The sequence below is a fragment of the Tachysurus fulvidraco genome, chromosome 18 (genome assembly GCF_022655615.1).
Source record: "Tachysurus fulvidraco isolate hzauxx_2018 chromosome 18, HZAU_PFXX_2.0, whole genome shotgun sequence".
Classification (NCBI taxonomy): domain Eukaryota; kingdom Metazoa; phylum Chordata; class Actinopteri; order Siluriformes; family Bagridae; genus Tachysurus; species Tachysurus fulvidraco.
This window is the reverse complement of record NC_062535.1, coordinates 11,228,202-11,244,076: the sequence shown is the minus strand read 5'-3', so window position 1 is coordinate 11,244,076 and position 15,875 is coordinate 11,228,202. Positions and strand designations below refer to the sequence as shown.

Genomic DNA, 15,875 nt, shown 5'->3' with positions numbered 1-15,875 from the left:
CAAATTGCTTATTTCCTCAGAATTTTTTAAAAACATTCAGGTTTCTGATTAAGCACTATGTTTTGTTATAGTGAGACTTCAGTAGATCTATGGAATGAGGCTTTTTTCAGTTTGTTTAGCGCTCAACATACGCGAGCACTATTTCAGCCCCGATGACACCTGATCTCTGGACGAATAAAATGCACCTCATTTTATTTACTACTTAAGATCCTCTGATTGTTGGTGGTGTTGCTCGTGGAATCGAAACCGCAGCATTGATTACAGGGATTTTTCTTTGTATGCAGTAGATGATGTGAAATCTGTTACACAAGTTAGTCGCTGTTAATCCTTCGTCACTGTCACTTTATCTGTGAATGAACTGAAACTCTAACATGCTACAACAAATGCACTGATATCAAACTGATTTGCCTTGATGTATGTATTACAGAAAATGAATACCATCTGACCAATCAGATTGAAGAAATCCTCATCCAGTGTGTTTTTATGATGATGATAGATTAGCCTGTGGAACTGTTACTAGTCAATAGTTGGTCACTCACTTGTTGGACTTTTCTCAGTGGAGGTTGTGTTTATTAGTGGACATTTCCACTGTGCTGGAATTTCCAGTGCCATTCGGAACAGCACGCATACGATTTAATTTGGTTTATTGTGCAGAATCTTGGAGCATAATTTATACATAGACATGATTTTCTGACCATATCATCGTTTGATTCGAGTGCTCTGAGGAATAACGACATCTCAGCCATCAAACTATTTCAGCTACCTCAGCGTGATTTGTGACACAATATCTGTTTGGTATAAAGGAAATTGATACCGTGCTTCATCCTGTGATCTTTCCACTAATCTTACCTTGTGTCTTGCATTAGCTCTTAAATTTTAAAGACTGAATTTGAAATTTAGGGATTCTGCTTGTCTATTTTAACCACATTCTGTTTTCTGTCTTCTTTTTTTCCTCCTCATTTACTTCCTTCTCCTGTTTTTCTGTGCTCCATAAATGTTCTATTATTTCTATTTGATTAAAACATGCGTTCATTTCCATTTTATATAAATCGTTATGCCCTTTTTGGCCCACCATAATACATGACCTTTGCTTCATCGTTGGTTTGCTCCATCCCCGAACCCTCCCCTCCCCCCACTTCCGTTTGATTGGCTTGATCATTTGACCCGCCCCAAATTCATTAGCATGGCAGGGCACTGATTTGATGCATAATCACGTGCTGGCTGACGTCGGCCAGTCGCGTACGGAGACAGCCGGTTGCCGTACCAGTGCGTTGCGCCTGGAACTATCGTCTGACCAATCAGAAGACTCGGACTATGACAGTATATGGACAACCCATAGTTACAGGATGGGTTCCACCTCTCGTAAGAGCTCCTGCAAATAAACACGCTTAGATTACTAGTCTTCTTCATTTGTTGTGAATGCCCTTTTTTTTTGTTTTATCCTCATAGTCCTGATGTTAGAGGTCAGTTTTTCTGTTGACTAGCTGCTTCTTCTCCTGCCTGACCTTTTGTGTTCCTGAATATTAGATTGAATACTGGTTTCTGTGACTGTGTATAATTTTATTGTGTAGTTGGATCTGATAATAGATTATATTATGCCTTAGATTTAACTGGACATCTCATAATAATGTAATATTTTCAAAATCCAAGTTTCCAGCATTTCATATACAAAGCTGTAGTAAATCACCTTCAGCGTAATAAAATGTTTGCAATTTGTCATATTTCTGATCGTGTATCTTCGTTGTAGGGATTGTCAGAAAAGCTACACAATTCATTCAGTGTTATTGGATTAGTAATTATTCTTTACTGATTTTATGTGCTCTATTGTAACATAATGGGAAATATATTTGCATGACCGGTGTCAATCTTCTTTGTTTATCTTCTTGAGCATTGTTACCTGAAACAGCTGTAAGTTAATGATCATTATCCAGATGACTTCCTCCAACTGTGACATTTCAAACTGCCGTGTGACTTTTTTTCTTCTTTTTTCTTTGGAGCAGGTTCAAGAAAGGATTCAGGGCTGCATATGCTTTTCCCTGAAGAGGAGAAGATCATTGTAGAAGAAATAAAGAGCAATGGCCAGACTGTGATTGAAGAAAGGTATGAATTTGTGAATGAAAGGTATAAAAGAAACCCTAAAATTTAAAAAAAACAAACAAAAAAAACACCCTACTAAAATGTGTTTTTATGATTTTGTTCATTCAGTTTTATTATGACATTAAAAATTCCAAGTGGGCATATCATCTAGTATTGAACAAGTTACAGAGAAATATTATTACATCATGAAATCTAAGCACAAATCAGATCCTTATATGTAAATCCAACATCAGTGGATCAGGGAGTAGGAGTGACTTATTCTCAATTTGCATTTTATACCATGTTCTGTTGTGCAATGTGTCATCTTTGCAAGTTTGTTATTTTGCATAAAAGCATTTCAGACACTGTTTGTGTTTTAAAAATTATACTGTTTTTTTAAATCACTTTCTTTAAAGGAGTTTGGTGGACACTGTTTATGCGCTGAGGGATGAAGTTCAGGAACTCAAGCAGGTACGTTTTAATGTTCGATAATGAAAAATGTTTGGATGTTTAATAGGAAATCATGTACATCATGCGTCGTCTTACAGTTCATTAAATCCTGGAAGTCATAGAGAATACAGTTTTATTTTTCAGACATGGAAGAGTTTTGGAAAAAACATCTGATATTCACTAGGATTTTGAAAAGTCTGTGGACGAAACATTTTAATGACACAAATGTTGGTTTACTGAGCTAATGGATATTTGTCCAAGTTAGATATTTAATGCAGTAGCTTTGCTGTAAAAAATGTAAATGCCATATCGAAGAATTGAAGGATAATTCTAGAAAAATAGAATGTCCTGCACGTACATTTCGGAAACAAAGATTCGTTCTGATCTGAAAGCCTATACAGACTATTTATTTTATAGATCTATACAGGTTTATTACACAATTTATGAACCTATTAAACAGCAAACACAATATGAGATACATTTAGACAAATACTCTAAATTGTAACCCTTTAGCAGGCACTGCTGAGCTTTAAATGCTTGTGACTAGATATCTGGTGCCGTGACCCGGATCATTATAATTTTCTCTTTCCAGGATAACAAGAGGATGAAGAGCAGTTTGGAGGAGGAGCAGAAAGCAAGGAAAGAGCTGGAGAAAATAGTCAGGAGAGTATTAAAGAACATGAATGACTCGTCATGGGATGAAACAAATCTGTAAAGTTCAACGAAGATTGTTATGCATGTGGTCCATGCCGGCACGGACAGGATTACAAAATAAATACTGTAAAACAGCATGATGCAGCTGAAGAACTCAGCATAACTTTGGACCAAGAAAGTTTTTCAGCTGAACATAGTGTTGAAGATAATGGAGATGCTATCAGGCTGGAATGGATCTGATCGCTGAGTAAATGCTCTTTAAGTTTGCCAGTGCCAAATTTGCTGGTCTTTGCCAAATATCCTCTGAACTGCAAGTATAAATCAAGGTGCAAATACTAAAATAAGTGGCCAAATACAGCTTATGGGTTTGCCTTAATTTTTTTTTAAAAAACATTTTAAGAAAAATATACTAATATATAACTATAATGCTAAGTATGAGTTACTCTGTCTTAGGAAAAAAATGTTTCCTATTCAGTGCTGTCATTGCCGTCACATCCTTTCTGTACTTCCACTGACGGCGTGTACCAGCATGTACCATTCCTGCAAATAATCCGATGTCACGGTTTGACCGAGAGTCTCAGGGAGTCCTCGAATCAAGAAAATCATTCCGTCAAGAACTTCTTAGTAATCTATAGCAACACTGTGAAAAAAACAGATGCATTTCCCACCAGAAAACACAGCAGGTACAGTACTGTAAACATTCAGAGGAAACAGATTTTTCTTATACTTTTTTTTATTTTTTATTTGTAAACAAACTTCTCTTTTTTTTCTGGTCAGCTTGCATGCACCAGCCAATCATTGGCTGCGTTTCTTTTCATTTTTTCAGTTAAGCCAATATTTTTGATTAGTAATGCTAATGAATTTGTAAAAAAAAAAAAAAAAGCCTATCAGCCTGTTTCAAAATTGCAGATGTGCCTTTTTTAATTTAATTTGGAAATTCCAAAACATACTTGCCATTTTTCCTGCAATACTAAGACCAGCTAAAAGACAAGTACATATGCAATTGATATTTTGAATATGCAGCGCTACTAACCGACAACTCAACATTCTTACATGTCGTCTGTCTAATTTATGTATTTAAATAAAATGAAAATGTCTACTGCAAACATCGTTCATTCTGTTCCGTCGTTCCAATTCTATGACTATTAATTCCTTCCTAATGTACTTACTAACTTTCTATTCCTACTCTTCTGTTCTTTCTATGACTACTTTAATCTATATGATAAATTATGTGAATTTAAATAAAAGATTGCTTATTTATCCTTTAATACCTCTGTGATCTGGACATTCTGTGCTAATGCCTTCTACAACACTTTGTTACACTACACAAAAGTCCTTCCCTCCAAATAAATTTCAACAAAAAAAAAATGCTGTCATTATTTACCAATATGAACCAGCAAAAAGAATGCTTAATACAGGAAGTTAAGCTGGTGTTTCATATTCATTTCTAAAGCAATGATAGTAAGAAAAAGAAGTTAGGGTTAGTAAGAAAAAAGTAAAAAAAAAAAAAAAGCATAAAGTTTATAAGAAAATAGTACCGTTACTAAGTGAAGTATGGTATTTAAGAAACATAAGGAAAGTTTGGTTAAAGTTAAGGTGGGAAATAAGGAATGTTAAATTACTTAGCAAAATTAATGCCAGTCTAGCATCAGTGTTAATTTAATCTCTTGAGTCTGTCACTGGCTTGGTAAAATCTCACATTGGTGCTTTCTTCAATATGAGTTTTATTTAGAGTTTTACGGTCTGTGGTGCTGGATTGTAGTGTAAGCTGCTATTGTTGGTGGTGTTGGTGAAGGAACTTTTGAACAAATCATTTCCTGGGCTTATCTTGTACTCGATCACTTGCTGTCCTTTTAGAGTTAAAACTGGGATCCTAAAAGATCCTTTAACTTGTACCTATGCAGGAGAAAAGCGTTAATGTATAGAATCTTGCTGTGTTTGCACTCTTCTAGGAAGTCTTTCCTCTAGATGGAGCATATAGATAGAAATATAGAATTTGTGATCATTGAGTTACAAAAGCATCAGTGTGATCAGACACGGATATTGAGTGAGGAGGTCTGGGTTGCGGTCGGAGTTCCAGTTCATCCCCAAGGTGTTCAAATGGGGTTGAGCCAGGGTTCTGTACAGGACAATCAAGTTCTACTGCAAACTTGCCAACCTTGTCTTCAGGAACCTTGCTTTGTGCACAGGTGCCCTTTAGTTCCAGTGAAAGGAAATTAAAAGTTACAGCAAGACATTGTTGTATATGGGTATGATGGTCAGGTGTCTTCAAACTTTTGGCCAATTGGTACTGTATATTGGTTGGAACCTCATAGAGACATAGGTCCAAAAATATTTGACTGGCAGTTTATATATATTCCTTGTTGCCCAGAAGACTTTTTGGTTCTTCAAGATTGAACCACCTGCTTATTCTTCTTATTTAATTATTCTAATCTAATTATCCAAATATTCTACAGCATGTAACACTAATAGCATCAGCATCAATAAAGCATAGATGCATCAGATTTAAATAAATGTACACTGGGGATGATAAGCAGTGATCAGTATTTCTGGCTGCTTTGAATCTCTTGGTGTTTTTCTTTTTGTCACATGCTTTGCCCAAGAATATTTAATTCCTGAAGCACTTCTTGTTAATTCCTCTTTTATTGCTTTGCTATTCAGTATTGTTTGTGGCTAATCCAGATTTGAGGTGGAAGCTGCGGTGCCAAGATGGTTTGCATGTGGATTTTAGTTCATACACACAGGAAGTGGCCAGCATATGCAGGAGGATGTTGGTGAAATTCTGGAAAAGTATGCTATCTGATGTTGACTTGCACTAAGCAGTCTACATTTTTGTTCTTTCTCAGCTCATATTCGTCTTTATATCGCTGGATTGATGTAATCATTAGGTGAGATGAGAATATACCCTGGGTAAGATGCCAGTTCATGGCATTACACCAAAGACACACACATTCACATTTAGGGGTAATTTAGAAGAACCAATCCAGGCATGGGACATGGAGAGAACATGCAAACCTCCATGCTGATATTAATAAATAAATAAATAAATAAATAAAAATAATTAAAAAAAAAAAAAAATAATAATAATAATACATTTTATTTAAAGGTGCCTTTCTGAACATTCAAGGTCACCGTACAAAAGAGGAAGAAAATATAGTTATAGAATAGTTACATAGAAATACAAATTAGACTAGCATTACAAATCATGATGTAGAATGAGCTAAACTAAACAGATGCTGAGATTTAAATGATGAAAGAGAATCAATATTACGGAGTTCAGATGGAAGTGAGTTCCAGAGCTGAGGTGCAGAATAACTGAAAGGTGCGTAGTAACTTCCCCATAGTTACAAGACGGACAGAGGGAACAATGAAATGAGTGGAAGAAAAAGACCTAAGAGTGCGAGTTGGTTTCGGAGTATGAAGAAGATCAAGAATATATGAAGGTGCAAGATTGTGGATAGCTTTAAAAGTTAGAAGAAGAATTTTATACTTAATACGAAAATTAATGGGAAGCCAGTGTAGCTGTTCCAGAACAGGTGCAATATGATGGATAGAGGAAGTACGAGTGATAATGCGGGCAGAAGAATTTTGAACGAGTTGCAGCTTATGAAGGGTTTTGTGAGGGAGCCCAATAAGAAGAGAATTACAGTAGTCAACTTTATAATATTAACCTTGTGTTCAGCATATGAACTCTTTCCATTCCTGAAGTAATCTGAAACTATTTAAAAAGTAAAATTGTATTAGAGGTTGTACCAGGAAACATTCTGTACTGGAATGTGTAATACATTAATAATTCATTTTTCTCTATTCATCCACAACTGCATATTTTTTGTATTAGCATTAATTTGTCTGTCTTCCTAGTTGCATGTGTGACAGCTGTTTGTGTAGATGTGAAATGTGAAAAGATGTGTTTTCGCTCATACTGCTACATCCACCTTCTGCCTATTATAACAAACAATGAGCAGAATCAAAAGATTCAAAAGACACGCGATCCTCAGGGATAGCGAGCCATTGTGTGAGATTTTAATCGCTGGATATGGCCCAGGCGGGAAGAAGGCAGGTTCTTTTTGTATGGGCACTGAGGCGATGGTGACATTTGGGGAAGAGAATGACGTTCTGAAGACATTTACATGAGGACAAAGCCTGTGGCGGCGAAGGAAAACAAGAAAGTGAAAGAAAATGTTAGCTGTCACTTAATTGGGCCTGGCTGGGTGGCTTCAGCTGCAGGTAGACACTGTGTGAGATGAGTAAAGATTAATGACTTCTTTTCACAAACTCTTTTAAAGCCAGAATGGGGTGTAGGTCTACAAAAGAGGTGTAACCACTGAACCATGAATACAGTAGGTGCTTCACTTCTTAACATCAAGGTTACCATTTTTAATGAAGTGTTTAAGACATACACATGGCATTAAAAGTGTGAATAACAGCTGATCTGGAAACAGTTCTGACTGGTGCACTTTACATTTGCAGCACAGAAACACTGATCCTAAAGCTGTCTGTAACATCAAAGAGAAAATTGTTTCTTTATTCCCCTCACAATAGCAGCGTTTGGTCAAAGCCGGCCTGCCGATAGCTTAGTTCCTATTCATAAGCATACAGAATGAACGACAACAGCCTATTCACTCTCTCACTCTCTCTTTCTACCCCCATACGCATATACACCTGAGGATTTGGGATGTATATACCATGCCTTTATTGCGGTGACAAGTCAATTTCATTCTTTTTATGGACGCTGACCAGCCCTCATTGACTCACAATGGGAAGCATGTAATTTTGCAGATGTTGGTGAAAAGCTCAAATGTCAGCCTCTTTTCAGACGGCTGCTGCTGCCTTTGCCCACGAATGAATAATGTATCATTCACCTTTGTCTAGAGTTTAATATTCGTACATGAGTACAAAGGCGCATAAAAAACATGCAGAAAGAGCGTCTTAATTTATCGTCGAGCCTCTGCGATAAGGGCGAACTCCTCGTTCAGGTTTCCTTAACACGAACAGGAAAGAGGAGGTTTTAGTGTCCTATACTTCTGTCTCTGTTGAGATGAGAACAAAAGGGAATTCTGTTTGACTGATAGCCTCTGGGTTGAAAGAACTACTGTTCATGGTTGAAGTTGGAGAAAGGAGGATAAGAGAGAAGAATCTACACTTACACCTCTTCTGCTACATTACTGTGCTCTTTCTTAATTCCCCTCCATTCTCCCAGTTCTGACTGAGTTTTGTATTTAAAATTTAAACCATTCTTGAAATCTGTCAAATTCTTCTGTGGTGGAAATTTGACTTGACTGACGGACCTTTCTTTTATTCATTCGTCCTTGATAACTGGTTTATTATAATTAACCTGCTCATGAGTTTACTGGATCATCGAGTCCCTGGTTTCCTAAAGGAGTTCTACTTGTAATCTGCTTTCTACAAGGAAGCTTAATGATTTTTCCAAAGATACCTTTGAAAGAGGGGCGCACGGTGGCTTAGTGGTTAGCACGTTTGCCTCACACCTCCAGGGTTGGGGGTTCGATTCCTGCCTCCGCCTCCCCGTGACCCGAGAAGTTTGGATAAGCGGTAGAAAATGAATGAAAACCTTAGAAAAAACCTTCACCGGTCCTTCAGTTCAAGTAAGCAAATCCAGCATAAACCAGCTTAACTGAACCATGCCTAATGTATACCGTACAGTATTTGTATTACACTCATGGAACACTTTGTTAAAAACACCCGCACATGTACTCATTCATGCAATTACATTATCATAATTATTTGACAGCAGTGTAATGAAACCTGCCCAAAGTCGAGGCTGGTGGTGTTGGTGTAATGTGTGAGAATGCATGACGCAATCATGAATATAAAAGAAATGTTTCTAATATCATGAAGAATTGTTTTCTATGTGCAGTTTAGTTAGTAAATGTAAATCATAAACTGCATTATCTTGCAAAAACATTAGCAACTTATTATCCGTAGTATCCGTATTATCCTCGTCTGGGTCGTGGTGTATCCGGAGTCTATCCTAGGAACACTGGGTGCCAGGCAGGACATCATGCCCCCTATACATTTACACACTCATTCACACCTTGGGACAATTTAGCATAGCAAATCTGCCTTCTAACATGTATGTGGAAACTGGGGATCCTGGACAGAACCCACGGGATAACACACATCGTTTAATATTCATTGCAAGATTACACTGTACATTGAATGTGAGATCAGAAAACAGTTCTATCCCCCGAGGCACTTAGTCATCTCAAGCCTGGACTACTGAAACTCCCTCCTGACAGGAGTTTTCCCCTGCATGCCATCTGACCCTGCAACTGATCCTGTATTGAGCTGCGTGACTTGTTTTCTCCAGATTCTCCCACCTCACTTCAATTAATGCTTTCCATTCATTGGCTTCCTGAATCTGCCTGCAAATGATTTTACCCCACATACCTGAAGCTACATGAATGGTAGGTTTCCTGGCACCAGATAAACATCCTCCCAGGGCTGCTTCTTCACCAAGGACTCAAAACTCTAATTACTTGTTGCACTACCAGTGAATCTTCACAGGACTTTATCTGGAAAATGATCTTGAAAATCTTATACACTGATCTATTTGTACTACCATTTTAAAAGGCTATTATATTTAGTCCCTACAGGTTGTTTGTGTCACAATTTCAGCTTTTTGTGCTTTTATTTTTTTGAAAACTGCTTGTACTTTCCCTTTGAAACTCCTACCAGTTAAGACACAAATGTACTTACTCTATGATGCTTACTGAATGTGAATCGAATATGTCACACATTATGACTGAATGTGTGTTGTGATGATGTCGGCTCAAATTTAGAAAAATTGCAAACTCCTTTGAATATTGTGAATTTGGTTGATTTTGTGTTCATTTCTGCAAATCCTGGATGGACTGAATATTGCTCTGGCTGACTGTATAGCAAAAGCTTTATATATTATATACTGTACACTCATATGTATGTATGTATTGTATATGTGTACATAAACCCACGGTGTTCTTGTTTTCCGCTAAATCATCGCTCCATTTCACACAGAAGAGGTTGTTCTAGGTGTTTGCCTTTTGTCTACTGTAGCTGTCTGTCTTTCTAACCAGAAACTTTACTACCTGGATCCCTCCCTCCCTGCTCTTCCTCTTTCCTCCATGACTTTAAGTCCCAACATCATTACCATAAAAACTTACTCTGTCCATAGTTCTCCATCATCATTCCCTCCTTTATAGTTACTCAGCTGACCACATTCACTTTTAATGCAGACTTTTATAATCGCTCGCACACCAGACAGAATACGGGGTAAAAGACAGAATAGACTGCATTGTGTCTCACTGAAAGCCAGAGAGACCTGGCTGCCATCGATAGGCCATGTTCTCAATGGCCGCAAGTCACCACGGACGGTTAACAAAAGCCACCGGCAGCATAATTGTAGTGCTCCGAAACCATTAAGGTGCCTTTATTATTTTTTTTTCACCAGACGGGATCAATCAGGTGTATACACCCCCCACGCACAGGTCTCCTATACACCATCCCCTACTGCTCACACCCCACTGAGCCCATGTGCTCCATGCCAGGCTTCATTCCACTCCACTCTATGGCCTGCCATCATTTAGATTTCACTTGCATTGTGCTGCAAGTCTGCAACCAATCTGCTCTCTCTTTTTCTTCCTCTACTATTCTGTTATTAATTTCTAGCCTTTTCAGTTTTATAAAAAGATGAAAAGGAAGAAAAAAAGGGTGAGCGCTGGCTATGTGCTCTCCTTACCTATGTTTACTGGGCAAAATAGCACTGCAATCATTTTCCCTCCTCTCTCTCTCTCTCTCTCTCTCTCTCTCTCTCTCTCTCTCTCTCTCTCTCTCTCTCTCTTTCTCTCTCTCTCTCATATCTGTGGTTTACTCTAAAAAGTCTTTTCCTGTTTGTGTATTGAAAGGAAAGCAATAAAAGCCTTTCAATAGGCGTGTATAAAAAGGAGAGAGAGAGGGAGAGAAAGAAAAGAGAAAATAGAAAAGAGCCTTCAGGGGGTTGGCCAAAGGGCTTCTATTCTTTGGCTGGTAATCAAATTGAAGCTGAAATGAAATGGGGGATTCTTATGAAAATGGCTTTTGTTGACTAAGATGCCTGGTAATTCATATACAATACACAACCTTTTGTACGGGTAATAATTTATTCATGCTTTCATGGAGGGGAAGAGATGGAGACGACCAGGCAAGCGGAGCAGGGCTGGGATACAGTGGATAAAAAGCAACACAATGACTAGCTCAGATGTTTGTGCTTGTACACTCACTTCTTCATTCTCGTTCCTCACTATCTCTATCTGCTGTTCTCTCACTTCTTTTCTGATTGAGTGATTCTGAGCTTCCACATATCCTGTCCACATACCTGTGGTACAGTACCTGGGAGTCCTGTGCATACTCCATGCAAGTGCTGCTGTGAGAGGAAGATCTCAGGATGAAGGGACAGAAGGAGGGAGGGAGGGAAGGAGGGAGGGGGAAAAGAACGAGGGAAGGAGGGAATATGTGGGAGGGAGTGTTTCACATGGACACTGGATGCTGTCAAGCCGGAGGCAGAGAAGCCGTTCTGTGTGTTTTTTTTGCCTCTTGCATTCACACACACTCACTGCACCTACTGTACCAGGAGCGTGTTGAGAGTTTTATCAGCCATCACGGAGAGGAAAGTACAGGAAACTATTGTGGACTTTACCTGCAGAAAGACAGAGGACAGACGTTAACTGACACAAAGCAGGCTGGAAAGTGAGTACCGTGTGTTACTATGACAGCTGTGGGCTGAATCTGGTGAACTTACGGCTCTGTGAACCGATGCGTTGAAAGTTGGCTCATTTAGATGCATATAAACTCTAAGTGTATGTCAGTATGTTGTATGATATCTTACTGATATGTAGTTTTTACATATAAATATGATCTATATTTAAATCTGCAAAAAGATAAAGAGGAAAATAATATGACGCACGCCCTGACGGAAGCAAATCTTTTGTTGTTATTGTGAAATGAAGTGTCTGTTCTACGTTGTGATGGATCTGCTGATTATAGTGACTCTGTATTTTCAAAATCAAGTGGCTTTTCCTTACAAGGCACCGATACAGGAAGTTATTCACTTTCTAACATGTGCAGCACGGACACCTGACATCTCACAGCAAGGTCATGAAAACACGTTCGAATGAGTTACAGCTAATAAACCCGTACAGAATCAGCTGCCCTACATGATCATTATATATCTATGATCACTACATCGTTTGACTTCCTGATGGTTACTGTATGTGTTTTCCTTTAATTATATTCTCCCTGAGGAATTAATCAAGGTCCACATCTGAAGGGTTTAACACATCTGAAACATATTTAGTGCATAATTAGCTTGCATCACTGCATCTTTCTGGAATATTCACCAGTTACTAAATGATCAGTATCAGCATCCTTGAAATCACTGCACACTAAACTCATCTGTATTCTTTACAGACATTTTAAGTGCAGCAGAAGTTTATTTGGTCCACAAAATTCCAGTTAAACCACAGCTTATAACAAAGTCACGGAACGAGGAAGGATTGATCTTAGGACCATTTACACTCTGTCACTAAGCATCGAAAATCAACTGATACCATCAAGTGTCTGAACCTTTTATTAATATTTTGGCAAAGTTTATTCTTACTACAGGACAATATACAGTGTTTAACTCTGACCATCTCACTACATAAACAACCTGCAATGACACTTACTCTGTTTCCGAGTATTCAGGGACTGGAGTCTACCTCAGCTGATGAAAAAACAATGTTTAGTAATGGTTTTAGAGATTGTCTCTCCTGATAGTTTTATTGACTTTTTTCTGTGGCAGAAGCCAAGATTGGATAGAAAATTATATTGATTTCAAAGCTGCTTCTCTTTCTTCTATTTTCTAATAGGATCAGTGATGGTAAGGTGGTACAGCCATGTAGGCATGCAGAGAATAGAGTAGAAAAAAGGAAAGAAAAGAGAGAAGAAAAAAGGGAATGATGATGAAGTAAAGAGGCTCAGGGAAGCTTACACATCTCTTACACATGAGAACCTGTGATGTGTTGGGATTTCTCATACAGTATTAGATTATTATTTTCTCCCAAATACAATTTATGCCTCATAATTACTTAAGTAATTACGTAATTACTTAAAATAAAATGCTGTCTGTGAAATTAACCTCTGACTAATATACCAGAGGCATGAAAAATACCCAAATTGATGGATCTTCAGATCTGTTAAGGCTACGCAACTATATAACTAATGAAGCTCGTCCCATAAGTATGTGTGGAGGAATACATTAACAAATTAACATTAATCATTATCATGTTAAAATATACAAATACAAAAGTGTGTGTTAATGTTGGCAGAGTGGCGCTGTTGCATCCTTGCATGTTCAGTCTCCTGGTTCCATCCTGAGCTCAGACTTTGTGCAGATTTTCACTTTCTCTGTATCTGCCTGGGTCTCATTTGAGTTCTCTGATTTCCTCATTTCTTCCAAAAACACGTCACTATGTGGTCTGTTGTGTCTAAATTGGCTCTAGATATAAGTGAGGGTGTGAACATGTGTGTTCATGATGCCCTGTGATGGACTGACAACCCATCCTGAAGCTCTCGATCCACCACAACACTAGGATAAAGTGTTAATGAATGAACAAACAGGATGTGGTAGCCCAGTGGTTATGGTGTTGGACTACTGATCAAAAAGACATGAGTTTGAATCCCAGGTCCACCAAGCTGCCACTGCTGGGTCCCTGAGCAAGGCCTTTAACCCTCAAATGCTAATGTGTGCATCAGTTTCTTCTCTGTTCTAGATCTCTTTGCAAAACCTGGTTGCTCTTCAAACCCTGAAGGATTATTAGCTAATTATTATTATTAGCGAATCTACATGTGGTCAAAATAAATAAATATTTTATCCAGGAACTTTCTCAGTCACCTCCACCCCAAAATTTCTGATAGTTTACTGGTAGAACAGAGTTCACAGAAGGTCTGATGCAGCAGTAAAATGTCACGCTGCTGCCCCCTTCTGGTAAATGTTATTATGACAGACACATGAAGAACCTCAGTCCTAAGCATTGTTTTATTTTTTTCTGCTCTCACACTCATTTATCCGTTTAAGTTTTCCAATCTCTCCATGTACTTTATAAAAATATTACATCTTATAGGTGGTTAAATGAAATTCTGGTCAATCTATTAGATGCATTGGAGTAACCAGATACTTGCTGGTTTGCACACTGTTTTTGCTCTTTGCACATGCTGTCTTGCACAGTTTTGCACAATTTTTTTTTTTTTTTTTTTTTACAATACCTCATATAACTGCTGCTACAATATTAAGTGTTCATTCCTGCATTTTTTTGCACATGTACTATAGAATACACAGTAGGTACTCTGGTCTTACTCTTACTCTTTTTTGTAATGTCTTGTAGTGTTTTGTATATTTTTTGTTTGCACCAGGTAGCACAGATGCACTTTATGTGGCTAGGACTAACTTATTTTAAGTCCTTATCTCTGTGTCTCATTTCACTATGTACTGCTTCTGCTATATATAGTTGAAATGACAATAAAAGCTTTTTGACTCTTGGCTTGACACATTTCAAACTTTACTAAAGCTCCAATATGGGTTTGATTAACAAAAGTTAAACCTAGGTCTGAGTTCAGATTTTAAGTTGTTATACAGTATATTGTGCATTTTACCCGGATGTCCAGCAGGTGGCAGTGTTGAATTACAAAACAATTTTTGCTTTATATATGAAAAATACAGGTACTAAGAAGGCAACTAAACGTTTTGCAGTCAGAGTCAGTTAAAAATAAAGAAGTAAATAAACAGACCCCATTAGAACAGATTTTAATAATATTTTGTTTAGAATTATCAAAGGTTTCCTTAAAGGTTTAAAAGGGATGTGTAGTAGGTCCAATTATCTTTGGGATTTCTCCATTCGTGTGTAATTTACGCACAAAATGCTTTCCCCTTATGTCATGCATTACTTGTAGATGGTTAATTTAATTATTTGACGTTATTATTTTAACCTCAAACTGATTTGAACACTAACTGTGACGCTCATTTTCTACAGACCTGCAGTTACAATGCTGTCACTTCAGTGAGCATTTCTGTAGTTTGACCAGCAGAGGGCAGTGGCGTTTCATCAGAAACCAGACCTCCATGATAATTATACAGCACCTATTATTCTAAATAAATGAATAAATAGCCAGAAAAAGTAAAACAGTCACCTTTGTTGGATTTTGTTATTCACCAACAACATCCCAGTATTATTATTATTATTATTATTATTATTATTATTATTATTATTATTATTATTATTATTATTATTATTAATATTATTATTATATAAGGTTAGGATTGTGGTAACCCCAGAGCCACTCAAAATAACAGAAATAGGACACTTGTCCATCTCAGGGCACAAAGTACACTCCCATTCAAACACTTGTACATATTTAGGGGCAATTTACTGTAACCAGTCCACCTACTGGCATAATTTTGGGAGTCAGGAGGAAATTACAGCTAACAGAGAACACACAAAACTCCATAGAGTAACCTGGACTGGACAGCGCTACCCATGCAAACACTACAATTGTGACACCCTATTTATTTATATATATGTTTAATCGTTTGTCCATACATTTAATCTCATAACTCCTGTTAGCATTCCCTGGAACCTTCATGGTTATATTTGGAGAAACCTATACAAGGAGAACTAGCATGA

The 15,875-nt window shown here is 37.6% G+C and overlaps 1 protein-coding gene across 3 annotated transcripts in view; it reads left to right on the top strand.

The window, feature by feature from the left end:
• The window catches only part of arhgef7b (Rho guanine nucleotide exchange factor (GEF) 7b), a 29,608-nt gene extending 25,160 nt beyond the window's left edge, over positions 1-4,448 (top strand). For 2 of the 3 annotated variants that reach the window (XM_027156411.2, XM_027156413.2), the window contains exons 19-22: positions 1,183-1,362; positions 2,001-2,100; positions 2,493-2,547; positions 3,119-4,448. In XM_027156411.2, coding sequence (XP_027012212.2) covers positions 1,183-1,362; positions 2,001-2,100; positions 2,493-2,547; positions 3,119-3,241 — 458 coding nt within the window. In that variant the 3' untranslated portion in view covers positions 3,242-4,448. The remainder of the gene's footprint in view (positions 1-1,182; positions 1,363-2,000; positions 2,101-2,492; positions 2,548-3,118) is intronic. The other variant, XM_027156412.2, reaches the window with a different exon arrangement.
• The last annotated feature ends 11,427 nt before the right edge of the window (positions 4,449-15,875 follow it).